Below are 22,460 nucleotides of genomic sequence, written 5' to 3'. Positions count from 1 at the left end.
CCTCCTGCTCCATCAACTTCAACTTCCATCATAGATCCTCCAAATTGTAAATTGCTGTGTCCACAGTTGCTTATTTGAAATCTACAGCCAACAAACCGTAATCCTCTGCCAGGCATGACATGAGAGGTTTAACCTTGCAAACAAGCCACAAGAGATTTACAGTAACTCCCACAATGCCATAAACTGCAAAGAGCCGTAGTACATGAGAGAAACACAAGTCAAAGAAGTTGACTTGGACTTCATATTAACTCCCATTCACTAGAGCTGCTAACCTGTGGCTCAATTAATTGATGTTCAAATTCATTTTCAAATATATCTTGGTATTACATTGTTGCCAACTTATGATGCCAGTCAACTTGATATATAGTATTTTTCGAACACCAAAAAAACTTGGCTCTTTGACATAAAGGTCGGCACAAGTTGGTCCACAAAAACAAATAGAAATGAGAGAGAGAGAGAGAGAATGCTGGACTTATGTATAAGTAAATTGAATATCCTACAAAGGCTGAATTTCCAGATCCCTGCGTTCACCATTTCCAGAAGATGACGCAGATGATGCAGACTCCTTATTCTCACCAGTCTTCATCTCTTGAACTGCTGGAGGGTTGGTAACGGTCATGGACACAGCGGCATTATCGGATAGATGGTTCTTCAACTCCCTGTGCTCCTGACATATGGCACACCAGTGCAGGCAGCAGTGCACCAGGCAGGGATCACATGGTGAGTTCTGCAAACAAGCAACATGATGACTCAGCAAATAACCCCCAGCAAACATCCATGGATGATGCTATAACATTGATAGATGATGCTATGTAAAAATGAAAATCTCCATTAGCTTTTCTTTACCAAAACAATCTTCGGGTGTTCAACAACAAAATCTGGGCTCAAATGTAATGTTCACAACAAAATCTTGGGCTCGAACTGTCATGTTCAGTTGTCTAAAACTGTCCATGACCAAGACCAAGTTATTCTTTTGATTAAGTCATCTCATGAAGCACATCATAAATGTAAAGAGCAATCTGAATATCTCACATTCAAATGTTGAAATTGGTGAATATAAACTAGTTTTCGTGCTTATAATAGATCATGGAAGTGGTACACTGCTTGAATTTAGTGTCATTGACTAAGGTAGGGCTAATATTGATGGTAATAACCACATTTCCTGGCATGAAACTATAAGATATTATACTAGATATTGCCTTTTCAAGTATTAAATTCAAAATAATAATAAAAGAGAAAATCAAATTACCTTGAGATGGTATTTCTTCTGCAATGACTGTCGAAACAAACCAGTGTAGATGCCACACATCCACCAAGCAAAGAACAGGCACTCGCAAATGAGGAATGATGTCTTGGGATCAATACCATGGAATAAAGCAGTTGCAGCTGCAAGTGCAACTCCACCTTCAACACACATGCCATGACAAACGCAGGCATTCTTCCAAGGAATTTCTTGCAAATTTTCAATATTACGCCCAAACAACACACATGGGCAGAACAGTCCAGTCCAGCCTGCAACAAAACCACAGTGATTTTAGAATGATCAACAACCATGAACAAAACAAACATGGTAGACAAACCCAAAAGGTATTACATTTCTCCTCTTTCTTTTACTGCATGTTCTAAAATCTAAGCAATTGAAGAACTAAATCAATTTAGAAAAAGAATTAACATCATGAAATGCTGCTTCCTGTGTGAGTAATAGCCTTAAAACCTGCTGAGGAAGCAATGGTTGCCTGCACAAAAGAAATTTCAATTTCCTAACACTTCATATCATGGCCATTTTAAGCCAGGGGAAGTATAACTTCTCCAAGCATGACCTTAAAAAGAAATAATTCTCTTGACCTTTTTAAAGAATGCTTACATAGTAGAAGTAGAGTCATATACTGAAATAATTGTAATTTGAATAGAAGTTCAATAAAAAGAACAGATGAATGCAATCAACTAGGACTTGAAGAGAGCAGGGTAAAGTTAACGGACTCATTTGTTAGTTTATATTAGTTTTAATTCAACCATAAGTAAGAAAGATTCACAAATTACAAATGTACACTCACATGCATATCTTAATTATTAGGCCTTTTTTTCCCCCATTAGATGATTTCAATATGACACAAATTTTCTAGATTCAATTTCCTTCCTAGTGTATTTTCCCTACATCTGCCCTTTCCATAAAGGTGTCTTAACGGCTTCCAAACACAATTCTGCAACACGCACCTAATCAGTGCCTTTCCATCAATCCACTTTGGTATAAAAAAATTTATGGAAAAAAAAAATCAGAAGAATCATGAATTCCATATTACCATAAATGTCAAATTATGATGAATTCCAAACGAAAAAAGGCCAATGAATCATAATTTGAATGTCAAGTCCATAATATTGAAGCAGATAATAGTCTTACAACTTTCAGTATCTTCAGCACAGCCAAAAATCCCAGTTGTCCAATCTTCATCAGAGGGGGGCTGGTAACTTTCGGGTAGGGGTTGCCCACATTCAATACATCTATGGATGGCTAACTGTTCAATAGGAGATAGAATCAGTTATTAAAAAAGAATAAATAATGATATTCATGTTCTGATTGGAATCCATGCAATGGAATCACACTTTTTTTTTCTTCTTCCTTTTTTTTTAATGTAATTAAATAATGTATTTATAAATAAGCAGCAAGGGCCACAACCATTACACAAGAAGTATACAAGAGAACAGCAACAATGAATCTATTCTCTAAAATCTAAAAGGCCAACAAATTAGAAAACGAGAAACAAGACAAAGGAATAAAAAATTCCACTAAACTCATTAAAAAAATATAGCCTTGTTTATGGAAAATTGGGTATTGATAAATTACCGATTGTTCCAAGACTTAAGCTGATAGAAAATAGTAAATTTAATCATAATTCTAACAAGTATTCATCCATATAAAAATATGGCTTTCATTCCAAAGGCTTTCACTATTCAAATTGTTCATTATAAAACAACAACAACAACAACAAAAACTTAGTCCCAAATTTTTGGTGTCGGCTATGGATTCTTGACAAATTAGTCAGGGTCAGCCACATGTTCAATATATTATATCTAATACAATTTGCAACCCCGTTGGTTAAGGTAAAAGCAAGAAACTAATCGGGGCCTAAGATATTCAATATAGTCATTGAATTGAATACCCCATGACCGCCAATACACTCAAATATCCAAACCTTCAAATTATATATTTAATACTTACATTCATACAAGCATCCACCGCAAAAAGGTTAACAGAGATGAGAAATTTAGCGGGAAAAGTGTGGAAACGGAAAATGAGACACAATACACGAATCACATTGTTTTTTTCAACGCTTCCCCAACAAATCTTTCCCTTCCCATTTTCTCGGCAACCAAACAGAACAAAAACAAAAAGTGAAAACAACTATTAATAGTTTATAAAACAAACAAAAAAAACAGAGTAAAAACATCGCAGCATTGACCCGAATGGCATGAGAAACAAAAAAAACAACACAAACCCATTTTCGCATACACACATACAAACAAGAATATGTAATTCAAAGAATCAGAATTATCAAAAAAAAAAAAAAAAATTTGATGACAGAGAGAGAGAGAGAGAACCTGAGGGACTTGAATGGGTTGGTTAAGCTCTCCAGGGGTGATATCTTCGGCAGGGGCTTGATCTCTGACCAACTTCACGTAACGTGATGCATTCCCATCACCCATTTGATCTGTGATCTGATCTCAACAAACAAATCAACACAAAATCACAGAGAGAGATAGAAAATGTGTTTATAAGGAAATGGAGAATGTGAATGAATGAGAAAGAAAAGAAAGAAAGAAAAAATGGAAATGAGATGAAGGGGAGAGACCTGTTAATGCCTTAATGGGCTTTCACAAATTTACAAATCAATTAATTTTCAAATCTCAAAGTGGACAGGTTTTTCCTCTGTCTCATACTGAAATCATTTTTTATAGTTTTTAGATTTTACCAAAATCTTATAGTAGAGCGGTTTTCGGTTTTATATTTTGGACTTTCCATATTATTATTTTCATGTCTTTAACTTCAACACGTTGTTAGTTAGTTAGTTAAAACTTTATTATTATGTATATATTTTTTAAAAGGATGATTATGGTATAGGTGATCACAAATTGGTCAAACTCGGAGTTGCACCTAAACCTGTCATTCGATGTAAATATGTCGAGTGGATATCAAAGGAAGTAGGAAATCATTCCCACAAAGATCAACGGGAATGTCGACCCAAGTATAAGAACTAAGTTTAGTTGGTCTCATTGATTTCAACAATTGTAACTTCGATAAGGGTTAACACCATTGAGAGTAACCAACCATAAACCAAAAGTTTGAGACTGTGAAAGGTAAAGAAAATGGAAGAGGATAAGGGGAGAAAGAAACCATGTAATAAATAACATTGCATCACATGGTTTTCTTTATTTTGTTTCCTTTTCAATAAAATAAGCGACAATTCCATGTAAAACCTTCTATTTATAAGAAAAATATAATTAATTAAACTGGTCATTTTGAGAGGTACCAACATGATCGTACTCATTCACACGGGTTGACCCCAATAGAAACAAATAGGTGTGGGAAACCGTCTCTCACATCAAACAAAACTTAGAAGCAAAAAATTTATGATTTTGAAAGAAAATGCTTATACATGAACCGATTTTTCACACAATCACTCACAGTCTCTAGTGGCACACTCTCACTTTTTGCCAAGCTACGCAATTCAATTCCATCCCTAATTATCAACATTGAATCTTAGTTGTCCTTTTTCAGAATAACATTGTTGCATGCGCCAGGGCCCATACAAATTAAGACTCAATTAAAACTTGGTTTGGTTAATTTAGTAAATAATAAGTAAATTACATTTTACACCTTATTGCTATCTCCAATCTGGACCCATAACCTCAAAGGTTTCAAATTGCAGCCTTAAATGTTTTTAAAAATATAGGCTTTGATTTGAAACTTTTGCAAGTTCAAGATTTAAGTTTATACGATCCCTGTGAATTCCAATTAACTCAATTGGTAAAAATTTTTATAGTTGAATAAGAGATCTATGGTTCAATTCCAGTCTAAACAAAAAATTGATTGGTGTCTTGATCTAACAATGAAAAGTTATCATCAGAAGCAAACTTCATAGATTGAAACTCTCTTTAAAAAAAAGTGGTTTATATGGCCCCTAATTTATAAAACTATTTGATTTAAAATATAATTTATCTTCTTCTTATTTCTTTCTTCCGTCCCTCCTTTTATTTTGTCTTATTATTTGTAATAATAATGTTCAATCACTATAAAGATTACTATTTTAAGTAAATGATTAAATCCTGAGTTGGAGTTTGGACAAAGGAAAGGTATGGTCCTAATTCTTTTTTTTTTTTTTTTTTTTAATTTGAGACCAAAAGACTTTTAATAACTTTTCTTTTGGATAGAACTTTTGTAAATTACTTGTTGGTTTTGACTGCTACCAAAAATAGATTCATGGTGTATATTTATTAAAGACTTTGAGCCAATCCCAATCCCAATCCCAATCCCAAATTCAATTAAATGGATTTTTTTCCCTTTTTAGAATTAATTGAATGGAATTGATTAAGACAAAGCATTAACTCAAGAAAAACGTTGGTATGATGTGGTTGCGTACTTGTATAAATGTTAGTCACGTTGATTTTAATGTTTAACATATTCTTATGGGACCCAATATAAGAACTCAATTTGCAAGTTTGCTGATAAAGTGCATTTATTGATGTAATAAAGAGGGTAAAAAGATTTATTTAATATTGAAAAGGGGGAAAACATAAGAAGAGAGTATATTGTAATTTCATATGTTTTAAATAATCTAACCAAAGTTTTGCATTTTTTAATATTAAGTTAATTTCATCATATCACTAGCACTTTCACTCCCCAGGATACATCATACTTGCAATATAAATTTACATTGTAGACACACCAAATGTTATACACATTTGTAAAAAATGTATAATATTTACTATTTTTTGTATATCTATTATGTAAATTTACATTGTACAGTGCAATGTTAAAAAAGAATTCCCTCTTGTTTTTTTAGCATATACCAAAGTTTTTGGTGAAGGTGGAATTCGATTAGAACAAGAGATTTTCACACAATTTAGGCTAAATGTATTTGTTAAAATGCTATTTTTAACACTACAAACTACATAAATAGGGTTGCATTGGTGGAGCCGTAGCTAAATTTTTAGCTCTTGAATAGCTCTGCACGGTAGCAATATAAAATATTTTATATAGTCGTGATTGTAGTTGTTGTTTATTGTAGCAGATATATTATTTTTATTATATTATTTATATTATTTTAATATATTAAATACTAAAATAAAATTACTGTAATATTGAATATTTAATAAAATAAATTAGTAAAATAGGTAAAATAGCTTTTTGCAAAAAGCTAAAATTTTTGACACCAAGGCTGCTGCTATCCACTAATATGAGCTATCAGGCAATCACCATGGAGCAAATCTTAGACCCATTTTCTTGAGATTTGAGACTTTGACACGTAATACTAATAAGAAATAGATTCACACACTGCTTAAACTTACAACTTAAGTAGCACGTGTGCCCACACTCTCCACCAACTTTTCGTACACTTCAGTTCAATCTAGCCTAGGATATAACCAAAATTGGAAAGAGAAGATAAGGAGTACACTCAGTAGAGGGGAGAAGCCATGGGTGGAGGAGCACTGCATATTGACCTTCCTACGATGCAGTTCAAAACTTCTTCCTCTAATCTTCCTTATGTACCACCTTCTTCTTCTTCTTCTTCTTCTAAAAATAATCTAAACCTTCCAGTTTCAGCAACTTTTGCTGGAAATCTTACAACATCTTGTTCTGCTACTAGATGCTCCAGCCACAGTGAAACTTGTGGAAAACTGGAGACTTTGGATGGAAGAGAAGAAAAAAGAGCAACTGGGTCTCTCTATAATCCTGTTTTTGGACAAGTTCCATCCCAGTTGGAGATTGAAAATGCAATTCATGCCCTCCAAAAGTGAGCAGTAGTGGTATTTCAATTCTGCTTCTTTTCTGTGATTATGCATGATTTCTGTTTTTGTAATATTGAAAAATCTGCATCTAAATTCTAATGCCAGTTTAATAAAAAAAAAATCGACTATGTCACTGCCTTATCTCTATTTTGGTTATCCTTTTGTTAAATTTTTTTAGTCCTAATGATTCAATTTGGAAGACTACTTTAAGTTCTTATTGAAATTAAATTTTTAGGTTGCTAATTTGGGTTATTTGGAAATAGTTTACAAAATAAGAGAGCTCATATATCTGCAGGACTGTTGACTCAGCTTAATTCTTTAATTAGTATGTATTACAAATTGGCAAAATTTTTGAAGTGCTATGAAGCATACAATATATGAGTTTTACCTAATAATACACTTTCATTTCGGATTTTTCTGCAGCTTTTTGCTGCTGTCCAGGTCTGCTACATTGTGAAATTAGGTTATCTGTGCTCAAGGTCCCACATACCAAATTAGGATATCTCCATTCTTAAGCAGTATCGTGTAACCTTATTCAGACTGATCTGGGCAACTTTCCTATTAGAAGTTAAAACCATGGTTTATTGTTCAAGATAGAACTTCAAAAAGAAGCATTCTAAAAAATTGAATTTTCTGCTGGAAAAAATTTGTATCCCTGATGTCACTTTGAATGATTCCAGTAGTTGATGAGGTCATTTATGTTCCAGTACCAACTTCTATTTCTCAAGTTTAACTTGTCTTGGATAAGTTTTAAAACAATACCAAGGTGATTGTAAGGATAATTGGCTTTTATTACTTGAATAAATCCTTTACACTGTTTCAATTTACATTCCATAAAAAATAGATTACCCTTAGCTTGAACTACAATTTCTCTGATCAGATTGCTTTCTTAAACAGTTTTATGCTTGGGAAATCCTCATCTGGGTCAGAGTTGAAATGGCTTGAGCAGAAACTGGATTATTTTGATCCGAGACTATTGCTATCTCAGGGATACAGAAGGCTTTGTGATGCATTTCAATTGCTGCAAACAGATCCCACTGTTAAGGTGAATTCTTGGTTTTGACTTTAATGTGAGCATTCTTCAAACTTGGTCAAGGTCCAATTCTCCCTTTGGATAATCTTAGAATTTGAAAATTGTTTTACCAAAAGCATTTCTGACATGATTGGCTCAAAGATGAGTCCTTCAGAAGTGATTGTACCTTACCAAAGTTCCAAACGCCTTGTTCCTATTCATCCCTCTCCTCTTCTTTGCTGATGTTTTGTTTGGATCAATGTTTATTTTCATCTTTAGACTCTTACTTGTTTCAACTGTAAGGATAATGTCATTTCGTCTATGCAAATTTCTTTTCCAATTCAAAAAACCATATATAAATCAAATAATGGGTTTCAAATACTTAAAATTGGTATGTTTTGTTTTTCTTTTCCTTTCTTTTTTTTCTTTCTCTTTACAGAAAGTAGGAATCTTTTCCTGCTAATGTACGTCTCTTTAAGGAATCTAACTTGAATGCAGCGACTAGTGGTTTCTCTAGCATCTGATAAAGCCGTTTGGGATGCGATTTTGAGGAACGAGTCAGTTCGAGAGTTTCAATGGACACCCTACGCAGGTTTTCTCTATTCTCATCACATATTTGGTTTGTTTTAATAGATGCACAAGAAATAAATTCTTTTCTTTTATTTGTTTGGCCAAGCGACTCTTTCAATTGGAAAATACTGTGTCTGTCCTATGGCTAGATGCATCTCTGTTGGTATTGGAGGGGGTAATCACACCACAACAATGGTGGCATTCCCTCATATAAAATTTCCTACTTTGTCTCCTAGAGAAGTAGAGTGGTGATAACTTCCAATGCAATTAGTTTCTCTAGTGAATGGATATGACTCTACAGAGGGTTGTGTTTGTTCCTAAAGTTACAACTCTCCGATTGGGTATAAGGGTATATAAAAAGGCCCTGAGTATTCAGGCCATTTGATCCCTATCTCCTCTCATTTGTAGAGAAACTCTGCATGTGATTTTCACTCTCATGGGAGTTTCATTTCTCTAGAACCAACTATCTCAACCATTAAATGGCCTTTGGATATTATGTGTTGGTGGTGGTGTTATCATATATGTTAATAAAAATACAACTTTGGAGTAGACTTGTAGCATGAAAACATCCAACAGGCGAATGGAATAGAACTATGGGAAGAAACATGGTTGTGGTTATTTGACACCACAAAAGAGATAACAGTTGTGCCCTTGCTGCTATAAAATTTAAGAGTTTGAAAATTATTGTTCGAGGCTTGGTCAATGTATGAATTTAAGAAGAAGCCCTTATGAAAGACCTCAACAAAACTTGGAGAATTGAATCTTAGGATTTTACTTGTGTGTGTGTTGTTCAAGACTTTGGCAGTGGTTTTTAGAAGTGCTTTTTAGAGCAATCAGTGGTTTTTTTCTTTTCTTTTTTCTTTTATTTATTTATTTATTTATTTTTTTAATGCAGGTTTGGATAAAATAGAAATCTTTCTTGCAATTAGGATTTTAGATTTGTGAAAGTTGAGAGTAACATCGTAGGGTCTTTTTTTGAGGGCTTGATAACATGTTGGAACAACACCTTAACTCAAAAGCTTACCCCAGAGGGTTTAATCCAACAAAATTTTATCACTACTTGTTACTCTAGTCAGTATTATCGTGAGACTTGATCACTTAACCAATAACGTGAATATTCCTATAATTTCTTTCTCATTTCTATAACTAACTTATTCTCATTTTATCCATGTAGTTAATTATGTGAGGCCTCTAATTTCTAATGAAGAGCCAGACTTGGCAACACGTATATTGATGTGGATTTTGGATGCCACAAAAGCAAAAGTTATAGAGCTCATCGAGAAATTTCTGTCTCTAGTGAACGAGCTATTTCAACCTCCCAAGAGTAACAATCCCACAGAAGCAAACAAGGAGCAGATGGAGGAAAAAATTAGATCATCGTTGCTTCTCTCTGTTGTGATCCTCCTGATTGCAGTTGTGGCTCGAGTCCAAACTGCTTGAATCACCATAGCATAAGCAGAAGAATGCAAGAATAAACCACATTATTTGATCAACAGTGGGGCACCATTAGTTGATGAGTACCTATTTAATTTCAGCATTTTTTCCCCCTGTATTGTATATGTTGCAAAACGGTTATGTTTCCAAATATTTGAACTCCTACATTTGTTTCATAAATAAATTCCTGAAGGTCTTGAAGGAAAACTCACATACTTCCAGTCTTCTATAATGGATATTCTCGACCACGTTTGCCAAGCTAACTTCATCCTTAACATTATCTGTTTGCAATTCAGCTTCAGCCTGCAGTATCCAACACCAATTGAACAATGCTACATACATCTCAGGTCGTGAACCCTGCATCTGAAAGACGCAGCAAGTCAAGTGCTGGGTTCGCTTTTTCTAGATTCATCTTTGTTCTTCCACTCACATGAATGAGTTGCTTATGCATGGTTAAAAAGGATTGTTTTCCCATTCTCAGGTCTAAACAATAATATATTGTCGTTACCTCGGTATATAAAAGGCTAATTATCGTGACATTACCAAGTCTCTATGAGAAGGGCTTCAAAAAGAGGTCTTTCTGCACATGATGAGGTATCGTTTATCATATAAACACCAAATCATGTGGCCCTACCAACTTTCACGATCTACTCATTTCACATGCATCTAGTATTCTTAAATCTGAAGTGCTCCAAAAGAAAATTTGCATGTTATAAAAACACCAAATAGAACGTCCAAGGAGAAAGGTAGGACGACAAAACAGAACAGTAAACACTTTGTAATGATAAAGTTGGGCTCAACGCAAAGCAATCTATATTTTTCTTCATTGTTTCTAGTAAGAGAAAGTCTAGAGATACCCAAGTCTACAACGTGATTAAGTTGCACCTTGTGATTGGTGAACTCAACAAGTTTTTTTTAATTAAATTCATGTGATTGTCTCGTGTTTAAGTCCTAAAACCCAACCACACAATGACACTCAAGCAAGTTGCGTATGACCTATTCACTCAATGCCCTCTACTTCTGATTTTCTTCATAGGCCCTCCCTCCCAAAACTAAGTTATTGAAAAACACCCACCAGAAAACAATAAAGTATATTCAAATTGGACTTGAACGTGTACCCAAAATAGGCATGGCAAGGTGTTTTAAAACATGTTTATTTCCAAGGATGTTAAGCTCACAAACTTGTTTTCCTATCTATTTATCAGTACTTACACAAATGCCTTCCTATTTTCTAAGCCTGCATAGGAACCATTTCCTAATCCTACTGTTCATTCACTTTTAGAAAATTATTGTCTTGTCATGCCCATCGAACCTCTAAATTAGGAGCCCTCTATGTACACATTTAACCATTAAGTTAAGTCCCATTGTGTAGCTCAATAGACCTAAAATCTATTGAGCTTAAAGGTTTCAAGCATATTAATATAATGTAAGTTAAAGAAAAAAACCACCCTAATGAGCCTATGGTACCCAGCAACTTGAGGATGGATGCTAACGTACTCACATCTTTCACCTGTGGATTCGATCAAGAGAATATTTATCAGACGGCTATAATCACCATTTACAACCTAATTTCACTGCTAGGGATTCTCAAAATGTTATTAAAGAGAGAACATCTATTCCTACAAAGGAAAAACATCAATAGACACTACAAATGCATTTAATGCCTGAAAAACATAGGTATAACGAAACCGTTTCCTCTGCATTCATTTACTAATCTTGACTCAGTACAAGTCCAGATATCAAGTAAAGGCACATGCAACAAAAGAGAGCTCCTCCTCAGTCCAAGAGGAATCTCTATAACGGGAAACAGTTTCAGTCTTGAGGGAATGAAACAAGGATGGAAATCCACCAATAAGGTCTGTCTGTCCAGTTAGTAGGGTCATCTAGCATCTTGTAAAGGAAGCTATTAGAGGGTACCAAAACCTTATTCCAATGCTATGATCATGGTAATCCCTAGGGTGATGGCAAACTGGTTTTAAAGGAACTTGGAGCTTTGGGAACAGGGGCATAATTCTTAAAACATTCCCACACCCAAATTTGCAAAATTGCTATAGGTACGTACAAAGGTTTCCACTTGGAATCGACCCCAAGAGCGCTATAGGTCGAGGGTGAAACGATCTAAATGGGCATATAGAGTCCCTAAGAAATAAGGGAAAAGCGGGAAAGAGTATCCTTTGGCCAACTTAACTACTAGAGGGAAATGTCTTCTTAGGATCCTTTCATGGGGATATCCTTCAAATAAATGGCGAGATAATAGGAAAGCAATAAAGTCTTCAACTTCGTAAGAGCTAGAATTACCTACTCCCACAACAAACTCTATACCTTCTTTCAAAGAATCTGTGGTTGCTTTCTCACTTACACCATCAGCATATACTCCCTCTAGAAGTATCTGATCCATCCCCAAAAGTTGGCCTTGAAGCCTTTATCAACACCAACACTAGTGTCTTCCATCACTTCCTTGCTAGGGGCTTTCTCTTTCCTTGCCACCTTTCGAACTGACTTCTTCAAAGTCTTCGTTACTGCATCCTCAAGAAACTTTACAGCTTTGGCCTTATCAGAAGATAAGGAAATGTTAGCCACCTCTCCATCCCCAAATAAGGGAAGTCTCAATATCTTATAAACTTCCTCAATGGAAGGGGAGATTTCTTGAGACCCTGTGAAGAAAGTGTGGGTAGTAGAATTCCATCGACACAAAAGGCAAAGGAGGCTTTCACTTTCTTTATTGATGTCTAGCCTGGAGAACACCAGCACAGTGTGCACTAGATGCACTTTTTGGAGGATATCCATAAAAGAAGGATGTGTCAGCACTATTCAACATTAACTCCTCCAGCCTTTAGAAACTGTGGTATCAAATTTGAAAACCATATTAGTGGTGGGGTCAAAATCTCCTCTGCAAGTGCCAAGTTGAGGGATATGCTTCAAGTCTAGGTCCATGATCCAAAGATCATCAAGCTCTCCATAGGCCATGTAAGGAGGTTTCGCAGGATAGGGGAGAGATTCCCAAGCAAAACTTTTATCAAACGGGTTATCTCCAAAGAAGGATGGAATGATCCATTGCTCCTTTATGGAAGGGTTCTCTTCTCCTGCTAATAGCGGTCTTCCGATTTTAGGAGTTAAGGGTTTGGTGATTTTTGAAGAACTAGATCTTAGAGTACGTTTGAAGCCCATGAGATCTTTTTGTGCTGACTCTGAGGTTTGGAGTTCGGAAAAGAAGAGATAAGGAAAAATGAGAGTGATGGGAAGAGGGCAACAGTTTTTCCCTCCTTATATACTTTACACTGTGTTTGGTTGGGGTGATTTTAGGGAGGATGGAAAACATACGGAGAAAAAGTGGGTGGAAAACAATGTTTTTCATTGTTTGACAAAAGAAGGAAAACACTGAGGATGGAAAACCTAGGAGAAAATTTTCTCTCCCGGGCCCACAAATCTCATCCTCCCAAATCGGGAGGAAAATTGTGGGGAGAAAAGTGGACTTATGGCATTTTTACACAAATGCCCTATGGAATCAAGTTAAAAAAAAAACAAAAAGAAAAGAAAAGAAAAGAAAAAAAGAAACAGAGAAAGAGCGCTGGAGAATGAGAGCTGCGCCTGCTAGTGCTGGAAGCTTGGAACGTTCTTGAATGAGGGAGACAAAGCAAATAAAAGAAGGGGGATAGAGATAAGGACAATGTGTGGAAGAGAAAAACAAGGGAAAAAAAAGAGAGAGAAGAAAAACATATGGATGAAATGAAGGTTAAGAAAGGAGAAATAATATAAAGAATAAAAAATCTTGAGAAATGTTACCACAATATTTTCACAATAAATTTTAAGTAACAGATTGTTATTAGTTAATTTTGGTGAGTAAAAAAATAATTTCAGTAGTGGGTTCAAATTAAAACTGGTAACAACTTTCCACATAAATTTTATTGTGAAAGTATTGCGAAAAATGTTGTGAACGTAACACTTCTCATTGAAAAATATAATTATTGGTAAATTTTATATTATTTAATGAGTACAAATAAATCTATTTCTTACTTATTATGTAACAAGGGTATAATAGTCAATTTATATAAACTACATTTTCTATCCTCTCACTTTTCTTTTTAACTAAACAAAATAGTTTTCTACCCTCCCACTTTTTCATCCCTCCAACCAAACACACACGAGGGAAAACTAAATAGTTTCTATCCTTCCACTTTTCTATCCTCCCACTAATTTTCCATCCTCTCAATTTTTCACTCCTCCATACAAACGGACCCTTAGGCAAAAGTTTTCCCTCTAAAAGGAGTCTTTTGAAAGTGAACCACATTTTCAAAATTTTGACACGTGTTAGCAAGGGAAATGCTAGATGACAGCAAAATCTTGGACAAATCAGTTCTCAAAGCAAATACTGCCATTAAGGGAGTTGTGAAAAGGTGTGACCTATCACCTACAGGTTCCTAAGGAACTGCCATTAAGGGAGTTGTGAAAAAGCATGACCTATCACCAACAGGTTCCTTTTGCACTTTTCACCTTGTATTTTGCTTAACCATGTTTGTGTGTTGTTTTCTTATGCAGGAAGTTCATTTTTGCAAGTTAGTTTGACTTGTTAATCATTTTAAAAAAAAAAAAAAAAACAGAAACATAAGAATAAACATACACATATCTCCTACTCAGAATTTTAGAAAAAAATTATATTGTATAAATATATATATATATATATATATTTATTTATTTATATAAATAGATATATATATTCAAAAAATGGGGGTTTACATTAAGTTTGGCCCTTATGGCCTATCACCCCTTTTTCTTTACAATTAGTAATAAATACATAAATAAAGAAAGAAAGAACAAAACAATAAATATAAAATAACTTACAAACCTAAGGCCTATTATGGCTTGTTTACATAAAAACAGGTTTGGAGGCGGGAAACTCAAGGAGAACGGTGCCCATAAGCATCAATGTCTTCATCAAAATCCTTTTGTGGGTGGTTTGGGCCAAGGTATCCCTCCTCCTTCTTTCCAGAGTCCGAAGCTTCTAAAGAATCAGACTCATCTGTTCCAAAGACATTTGAGTAGTCAGAGGCCTCTGTGCTTGAGTTAGAATTAGTTCAAGAGTTTGTACGCTTGCTCTTTTGCCTTGGGAGGTCTATTTTGAATGTGTAACATTAGTCTTTCGTATTCTTTTTAGCTTTCACTTGAAAGTATTCATTCACTCTCTTCCTTTTTTTTCCCATTACCCTCCCCCCTAGGTTAGGTTTCCCCAACCTTAAGAAGGAAACATGGAGGGGGGGGGGGGGGGGGCGAAGAGGAGGAATGGGGTCTGGAACCACCAGGGGATTGTTGCCAACACTGGAAAAATCTGAGTCATGGTCTGGGGAGTTGGAATCTGCTAAAGAAGGGCTAGCCATTTAAAAAAAAAAAAAAATGAAGGCTCTCTTTTTCTATGTAAGGAAAGGAGGTGTGGATGCAAAAAGGAGTGAAGAATAAGGAAGATTGCTTTACTTTTTAAATCACCAAGGTCAAGTGAAAAGATGCGACATTTATGAAGCTTAATGTTTGTCTGCTAAGTGTGGGAAATGATGAGTTACCAAAATGGCTAGAAACACTCGCGAATGCCATGTGTCCCAACTTTGAACATCACAAGGCATGTGTTGACAAAAATTGCCGTTAAATTATATTTAACAAAAATTGACAAATTATGTATAAATAGAAATAGTTAAATTATGTTTAACAAAAATTGTCATATTATGTTTAACAAAAAATGTTAAATTATGTTTAACAAAATAGTTTAACAAAAATTGTTATTTAGTAATATTCATCAAACATAATTTCACCCATAGGACTTTTGGTGTATGGGTTTTATTGATGTAAGCAGTGCCCATTTGAGATAATGTATCTCTTAATTACAATCTCTTGTTTCAAGGGAAGACCCTTTGATTCCAACCACATCGCCTTTGTACATATATAAGTTTATTTATTTTCATGTTTGAGAGGATGTGTTTTTATTTATTTGTGGTTGCACCTAACAATTTATTTAGGTTGCCTACGTATCCTTGGTGGGGATCAAGCCAATTAGTATTTCTTAAATTGAGTTTTTAGATTTCAAATACTCAAATACGATTTTGTCCACTTCAAATAATGGACATTTAAGTCAAATACTTGGTATTTAATTAACCACTGATTTAATTTTGTTTTTGGGTGAGGTAATTTATTTTAATCTCAAGGATAAGTCAAGAACCCATGTTTTTATGGAAATTGAACCAAGGATTCTCTTTTTGAGAAATTGAATATCCAAACAAAACTCCCCTTCTTTCTTTTGCTTCTCTGTAGGAATTTTAACAAGTAATGATACTTTGATTAAAGTTCCCAAATTTAATTAAGGGAAAGAAAACTCCTTTGAAGCAATTTTATTTTTATGAAAACAGTTTAGAAATTGGGAATTGGACTTATAGGGATGAAAGGCCCAGATATAGGTATTGGGCCGTAGGCCGCGCCTGAGGACGTCAAATAACCCAAGGACAAACTAGTACAAATGAAGGCAGACAGATATTGGGCTGAGGAAGAGATTAGGTCATGATGAGCAGGGGACGTTGTCTGAGGAACAATACCTCCTCGGCCAGCAGGGTGGAGGCCAGGAGGCTGGCCACCCACCAAGTACTGGGCAGCAGGCAATCGTGCTTAGAAGGATAAGCATAAAAAAGAGATGAGTCAACAAAGAATTGAGAAATATCTGGGAAGAAAGCTGCTACCACCGCATTGAATAATCTGCATCTAACCCCCTAGTTGCATTAATGTGGAGGTGATACCTGAATAGTAACTTTCAGCCTTATAGTTACCCACAAAGACTTCAGGAAGGTGCTGATGGGACAAGTATCAAGATTAACAATCTGATCTACACATGGAGGACTGAGATGAAAGAAGGGAAGGTAGTATAAAAGGGTGAAACCCCATTATAGAGAGATGATCAGAAAACCTAGAGATAAATCACTGTGTACCCAAGAACTGTAATTTTTGTACAAGTCTATGTGAAATATATAAGAACAAACCTTCCTTGGACTTGACCGAGGAGAACTTTTGTTGTTCAAAACAGCTTGTTTCGTTCTTTCCAACAATAACTAACCTATTGTGATTATTATCTACCTAACTCATTGAAAGTTTAGTTTCAAGCCCACTCTCTAACAAATTCATTGTTTTGAGCTCATTGGGCCATTGTCCATCCATTTGGGCTGTGGAGCAAATCGTGTCCTTACAGGACCATTTTCTCAAATTAATTTTGTGGACATTTTATTTTAGGAATTGGAAACTCCAATTTTGATTAAGAAATTAGGAATACTAAAGAATTAGCCATATTGGAATTTGAAGGAATTAGAAACTCCACTTTATTTAAAATAATTTTGGGAGTCAAGGACTCTATTGAAGCATATTATTTTAAATTGGTGGAGTCAAGAACTTCATTAATTTGTTTAAATGGTGGAGAGTCAAAGACTCCAATTTTTAAATTAGTAGAGTCAAGGACTCCATGTAGTGGTAGAATCAAGGATTCCATTGATGCAATTTATCATGGTAAAGTCAAGGACTCTAATATTTAAATTGTTGGAGTCAAAGACTCCATTGATGTATTTGATTTGGTAGAGTTAAGAACTCTACTTGAGAAAACATTGGACTAAAGCTTGAGAGATTTTTTATTTAGTAATCCATAAATAGGATTTGCAAGTCAGGGACTCGAACTTCAAGTTTCATATATGGAATTAGGAACTCCATATATGAAAATTGAACCAAGGATTCTCTTTTTGAGAAATTGAATATCCAAACAAAATTCCCCTTCTTTCTTTTGCTTCTTTGTAGGAATTTTAACAAGAAATGATATTTTGATTGAAGTTCCCAAATTTAATTAAGGGAAAGAAAACTCCTTTGAAGCAATTTTATTTTTATGAACATGTTTTAGAAATTGGGAATTGGAACATTTCCTCAAATTAATTTTGTGGACATTTTATTTTAGGAATTGGAAACTCCAATTTTGGTTAAGAAATTAGGAATACCAAAGAATTAGTCATATTGGAATTTGAAGGAATTCAGAATCTCCACTTTATTTAAAATAATTTTGGGAGTCAAGAACTCCGTTGAAGCATATAATTTTAAATTGATGGAGTCAAGAACTCCATTAATTTGTTTAAATAGGGGAGAGTCAAAGACTCCAATTTTTAAATTGGTAGAGTCAAGACTCCATGTAGTGGTAGAATCAAGGATTCCATTGATGTAATTCATCATGGTAAAGTCAAGGACTATAATATTTAAATTGGTGGAGTCAAGGACTCCATTGATATATTTGATTTGGTAGTGTCAAGGACTCTACTTGAGAATACTTTGGACTAAAGCTTGAGAGATTTTTTATTTGGTAATCCACAAATAGGATTTGCGAGTCAGGGACTCGAACTTCAAGTTTCATATATGGAGTTAGGAACTCCTCATGAAACTTAACCCTATATGTTTTACCAAACAAAAATTTAGTTTTGAGAAAGAGGGAGAGAGAGATTTAAAGAAGAAGGGACTGCGGAAATCCCACGTACAAACCTATTGCTGAAACTTTTTCCAAGTCTTTGTATGCTCTTCTCTTTTTCTTTTCTCTGCTTGATGTTGCTTTCTATTTTTCTCTGTCCGTGTCTCTCTTTTTTTTCTTTGGTACTCTGTGTTTTGTTGTGTGTTTTTCTTTTGTGCATTCTACCTTTTTTGTTGTTGGTATATATGTATAAAGATGTGACATTGTGGTAGTAAGTTTGGGCTGCCATAAACAACCCCGCCTCCTTTGTCACGTGATGTGAGTGTGAGATTTTGTTTACTTTTTTTTCTTTTTTATGTCATCCTTATAAATTTTTTTGTTTGCACTATTTTTTATTATAATTAACTTTGTTAATTTTTGAGGGCATTGTTTTGGCTCCAATCCAAAATTTATATATATATTTATATAAATTTTACTTGGACATTTTTTTTAAGTAACCATTTTTTTGTTGTTGAAAATTGAATAGCATGATTACAAAGAGCATTGAAGTCTGAAAATATGTGACTGTCAATAGCATTGGGCATTAATGCAATTGATAATCAGGGTGGCTAATGTACATTACACTAGTCAAGGCAAACTTGAGTGTTGATGTGGCTGGATCCGAACCCTACACGTAGGCCAACTGCGAGGAAAGGGGGAAGAACGTTGGTTGAGGAAGAGTACTTTCAGCCTGTGCCAACGACATGACCATCTTGGGGAAGAGCGAAATATGCGCCTGGCATGGACACCTAGTACCAACGTAAAAGGAAGATAGCAACCCACTATGGTTAGAAGCTATAGAACACCCCTCATTGGTTGAATTTGTGTTAGACCACTACAAAGGACGCATGTATCACTCTTGACCTCCCTGATGTCCCTTTCCTTGTCTATGACTTGTCCCCCACAGTGTAGCAGAGTTGCCCTTCATCCTACTACCCTGACATTGGCATGTCTTCTCTCTCCTTTAACCATAGTATAGTACAATAACTGTATTAGGGTTTAAATAGGGGAATGAGGGGTTGGCACCTGTCCTTATGTACCTAACAATATTCCTCGTACTATAAGAGGAACATGTTGGTTAACAATTAGGGCAAGAGGCAAGAAAGATAGAGAGAAAAGGTAGAAGTTTGGGTAGGAAAGTGAGGAAAAAGGGAAGCTTTCTTTGGGAAGAACATCACCATATGTATAAACCTAAACTTTCATATAATAGAAAGTTTTAAGGAGTGAAGGATATTCTGTCCTTCACTCAACCATGGTTTTTCATCCTACACTGGGTTTTCCATGTATGTTACACGCTTCTTTACTTTCCTTGTTTTGCCTTTACATTTCTTTAGATGCTAAAGTGATAAAGTTCCCATTTTTATTGTTCATGAGCTTTTGCACTTAAATGTATTGTAAGATCCATAGCTTATTCCTTTACAAGCTTGATAGTCTAACTTGCACATACAAAATGTATGATCAATTTTAAAAAATAAAATAAAATAAAGGATGCAAGGGGCATAGAACATACTTGATTATTATAGTTTTCATCCATGGGTACACTAAATGGGTGCATTGATTGTCAATGTATTATACTTTATGTTATGGTGTATAGTTTGAGCTTTGTGAAGGTATTTTCTCTATCAATTGTTCTGGAAAAGAATCCTTGGTATTAAAACTGAATTGATAATACAAATAGTGCTAGATTAATATTTTTATTTTCATAGAACTTATGTGCTGCTTATAGTGCATTTAGAAAAGAACTAATGCCTTTGGGTGCAAGGCCTGAGCTTGCTGAAAGTTCTCCTGTGGACAATTGTTCTAACAAAAGGAAAAAAGAAAAAAAAAGAAAAAAAGAAGAGAGGAAATAATAGGAATAATTCACAACAAATAAATATTTAAATCATACTAGTAGCATTTTTTTTATTTAAAATTTAGAAAATAGTTACTTGATCTTGTAACATCTTTTAATGCCTTCCTTTTATGCTTCTCCAAATTGCTTTTGATTTTTGCATTTGTGATTCCTTTTGGTTGCACACACAGGGGATTTAATATTAGCAAATTATTGAGTGAGCAATTTTTCTTCTTAGCATCATCAATGACATTATTAGCAACAAAACTATTTTCTTTCTCATCACCATCTCTTCCCACCGCCATATCTTTTTCAACTAAATCAATCATCTCCCTAAATTTTCTTTTGCACATTTCAGTATGTCGAGTTGTTGCTGCACTTTTTGTCAAAAATTCATAAACTAAGCACATTATTTCATTACAACGTGAAGTCATTGACAACTTATCCTTTGCATCTACTGATTTGCCATGATCACATATAAAACTATCTTTTTTTGCATCTTTTGTCCATCATTTCAAAATAAATTGAACAAGTAGCTCTGTTACATTTTTCACATTAAGTATTCGCAAAACATGTTAACATAGTAATCGCAAAGCATGTCAACATAGTAATCCCAATGTTTCAAAATTTTTACAGCTATATGTTACAACATTATTTGAGGAGTTAAAGGGGACAACATGAACCCTCCAACCACCCTCTTCAATAACTTCATAGGAAAAAGACACACCATCAGAATTATCTTCTTGGCGTGTGACCCCCAAGGTAGAAGAAAATTCTAACTCAAATCTTTTGAATATTGTACGTGTATAAACAGATAATGCATGTTGCAAAATTCCTCAATTCTTAACTATTTGCGAAGACATACCTTGTTTGCAATGAAAATCTTCTTCTAACTCTTTCATGCACATATATTTTGAAGCTTTCTCATATTTGTGCACAAATTCTTTCGGCCTCATTGTTCTACAAACCATATGTTGAAAGATATTATTAACACTCTTACTCCTTGACAAAGCTTTCATTCTGGTAGATAAAATGTTATGGCTAAAAACTAAACATCATCTTTTGCGATTTTCATATAAAGAATTAAGCCACTTATTGCCCACCAAATTGTAATCTCTAAGCAAGGCATCCCAACAAGACTCAAACTTTGTTTCTATCTCTCAATTATAAAGAATTTTATTAAATCTACTCTTAAATTCAAGAATCCCATAATGCCTTGGTAATTTTTTGCAGTATTTTTTGAGATATGCCATAAGCATAGGCGATTACATGTATTGGGGAGCACAGTTATTTTGGTATTCTTCATTGCCTAACATTGGTCAATAAAAATTGTCTTTGGTTTTTGATTTCCCATTGATTCCAAGAATGTTTCAAACAACCAAGTAAAGAAATACTTGTTTCATCCAATAAAAAAGCACAACCAAAAAGCACATTCTTCCAATAATGGTTGACACCTACAAATCAAGCACATATCATATTATACTTGTTAGTTCGATATGTAGTGTCAAAACATATTACATCTCCAAAAGAGATATAATCAATCCTTGATCTATCATCTCTCCAAAAAAGATTTGTCATTTGATTTTCATCATCAACTTGAATTGCATAAAAAAGACATAGGATCTTCTAATTACTTCTATTTAAAATGATTTACTCAACTTTGAGCATCCCTAGCCTCAACATTGATTAACTTTTGCTTGTTCACCACATTATAGCAATCTCATTTTATAAATCCAACATTTTCAAACCCTCCAGCTCCCTCAGCTAAATAGGAATATGTGCTTATTGTTCCTATACATAGAAGGCACCAATATAAACTAGATAGAGTGAAAATAGAGCAAGAAAATTATACATTGAAGAGTGAAATGAGTTTTTGTTAAATAACTTGATCAGTCATGGTTAGCTGCATTGGTGGTGTTTGGACAACCACCTCAAACAATTCGGCAATGCAAAATGAGGGAGATGATATTTGATGATGATGAATTAGATTTGTGAAACTTACTTCAAGACTATCAAAATTAAAAAGATGACATTGAGAAGGATTTGTATTGCAAGAAGACTGAAAAATTTACTGATTTCTGAAAAAATAATTTGGATTCAAAAGAGGG

At 34.5% G+C, this 22,460-nt stretch overlaps 2 protein-coding genes across 3 annotated transcripts in view; one reads left to right on the top strand and one right to left on the bottom strand.

Annotated features, from left to right (window-relative positions):
* Positions 1-322: 322 nt before the first annotated feature.
* On the bottom strand, positions 323-3,939 carry LOC115988034 (cell number regulator 6-like). The gene is made up of 5 exons (XM_031111665.1): positions 3,849-3,939; positions 3,598-3,714; positions 2,399-2,513; positions 1,250-1,512; positions 323-727 (listed from the first exon to the last, which is right to left on the bottom strand). The coding sequence occupies exons 2-5, from the start codon at positions 3,700-3,702 to the stop codon at positions 497-499; spliced, it is 714 nt and encodes a 237-aa protein (XP_030967525.1). The 5' UTR covers positions 3,703-3,714; positions 3,849-3,939; the 3' UTR covers positions 323-496.
* A 2,641-nt stretch (positions 3,940-6,580) lies between these two features.
* LOC115984291 overlaps positions 6,581-22,460 on the top strand; it is a 53,441-nt gene continuing 37,561 nt past the window's right edge. Inside the window, exons 1-4 of one of the 2 annotated variants that reach the window (XM_031107259.1) lie at positions 6,586-7,010; positions 7,903-8,050; positions 8,516-8,609; positions 9,762-10,246. In XM_031107259.1, the coding sequence (XP_030963119.1) occupies positions 6,691-7,010; positions 7,903-8,050; positions 8,516-8,609; positions 9,762-10,027 (828 nt within the window). In that variant the 5' untranslated portion in view covers positions 6,586-6,690 and the 3' untranslated portion in view covers positions 10,028-10,246. Of the gene's footprint in view, positions 7,011-7,902; positions 8,051-8,515; positions 8,610-9,761; positions 10,247-22,460 lie in introns of those variants that run through there. The other variant, XM_031107260.1, reaches the window with a different exon arrangement.

The sequence above is a fragment of the Quercus lobata genome, chromosome 4 (assembly GCF_001633185.2).
Source record: "Quercus lobata isolate SW786 chromosome 4, ValleyOak3.0 Primary Assembly, whole genome shotgun sequence".
Taxonomy (NCBI): domain Eukaryota; kingdom Viridiplantae; phylum Streptophyta; class Magnoliopsida; order Fagales; family Fagaceae; genus Quercus; species Quercus lobata.
The sequence above is the reverse complement of the archived record's forward strand: the minus strand, read 5'-3'. Positions and strand labels throughout refer to the sequence as shown.

What these genes read in the sequence shown, in the direction of transcription:
- LOC115988034 (XM_031111665.1), bottom strand. Translation starts at nt 3,702, where the DNA reads ATGGGTGATGGGAATGCATCACGTTACGTGAAGTTGGTCAGAGATCAA. An exon ending in TGCTGAAGATACTGAAAGTT is followed by an intron (nt 1,513 to 2,398) that starts GTAAGACTATTA and finishes GTTTTGTTGCAG; the next exon opens with GCTGGACTGGACTGTTCTGC. An exon ending in AGAAGAAATACCATCTCAAG is followed by an intron (nt 728 to 1,249) that starts GTAATTTGATTT and finishes GCTTGTTTGCAG; the next exon opens with AACTCACCATGTGATCCCTG.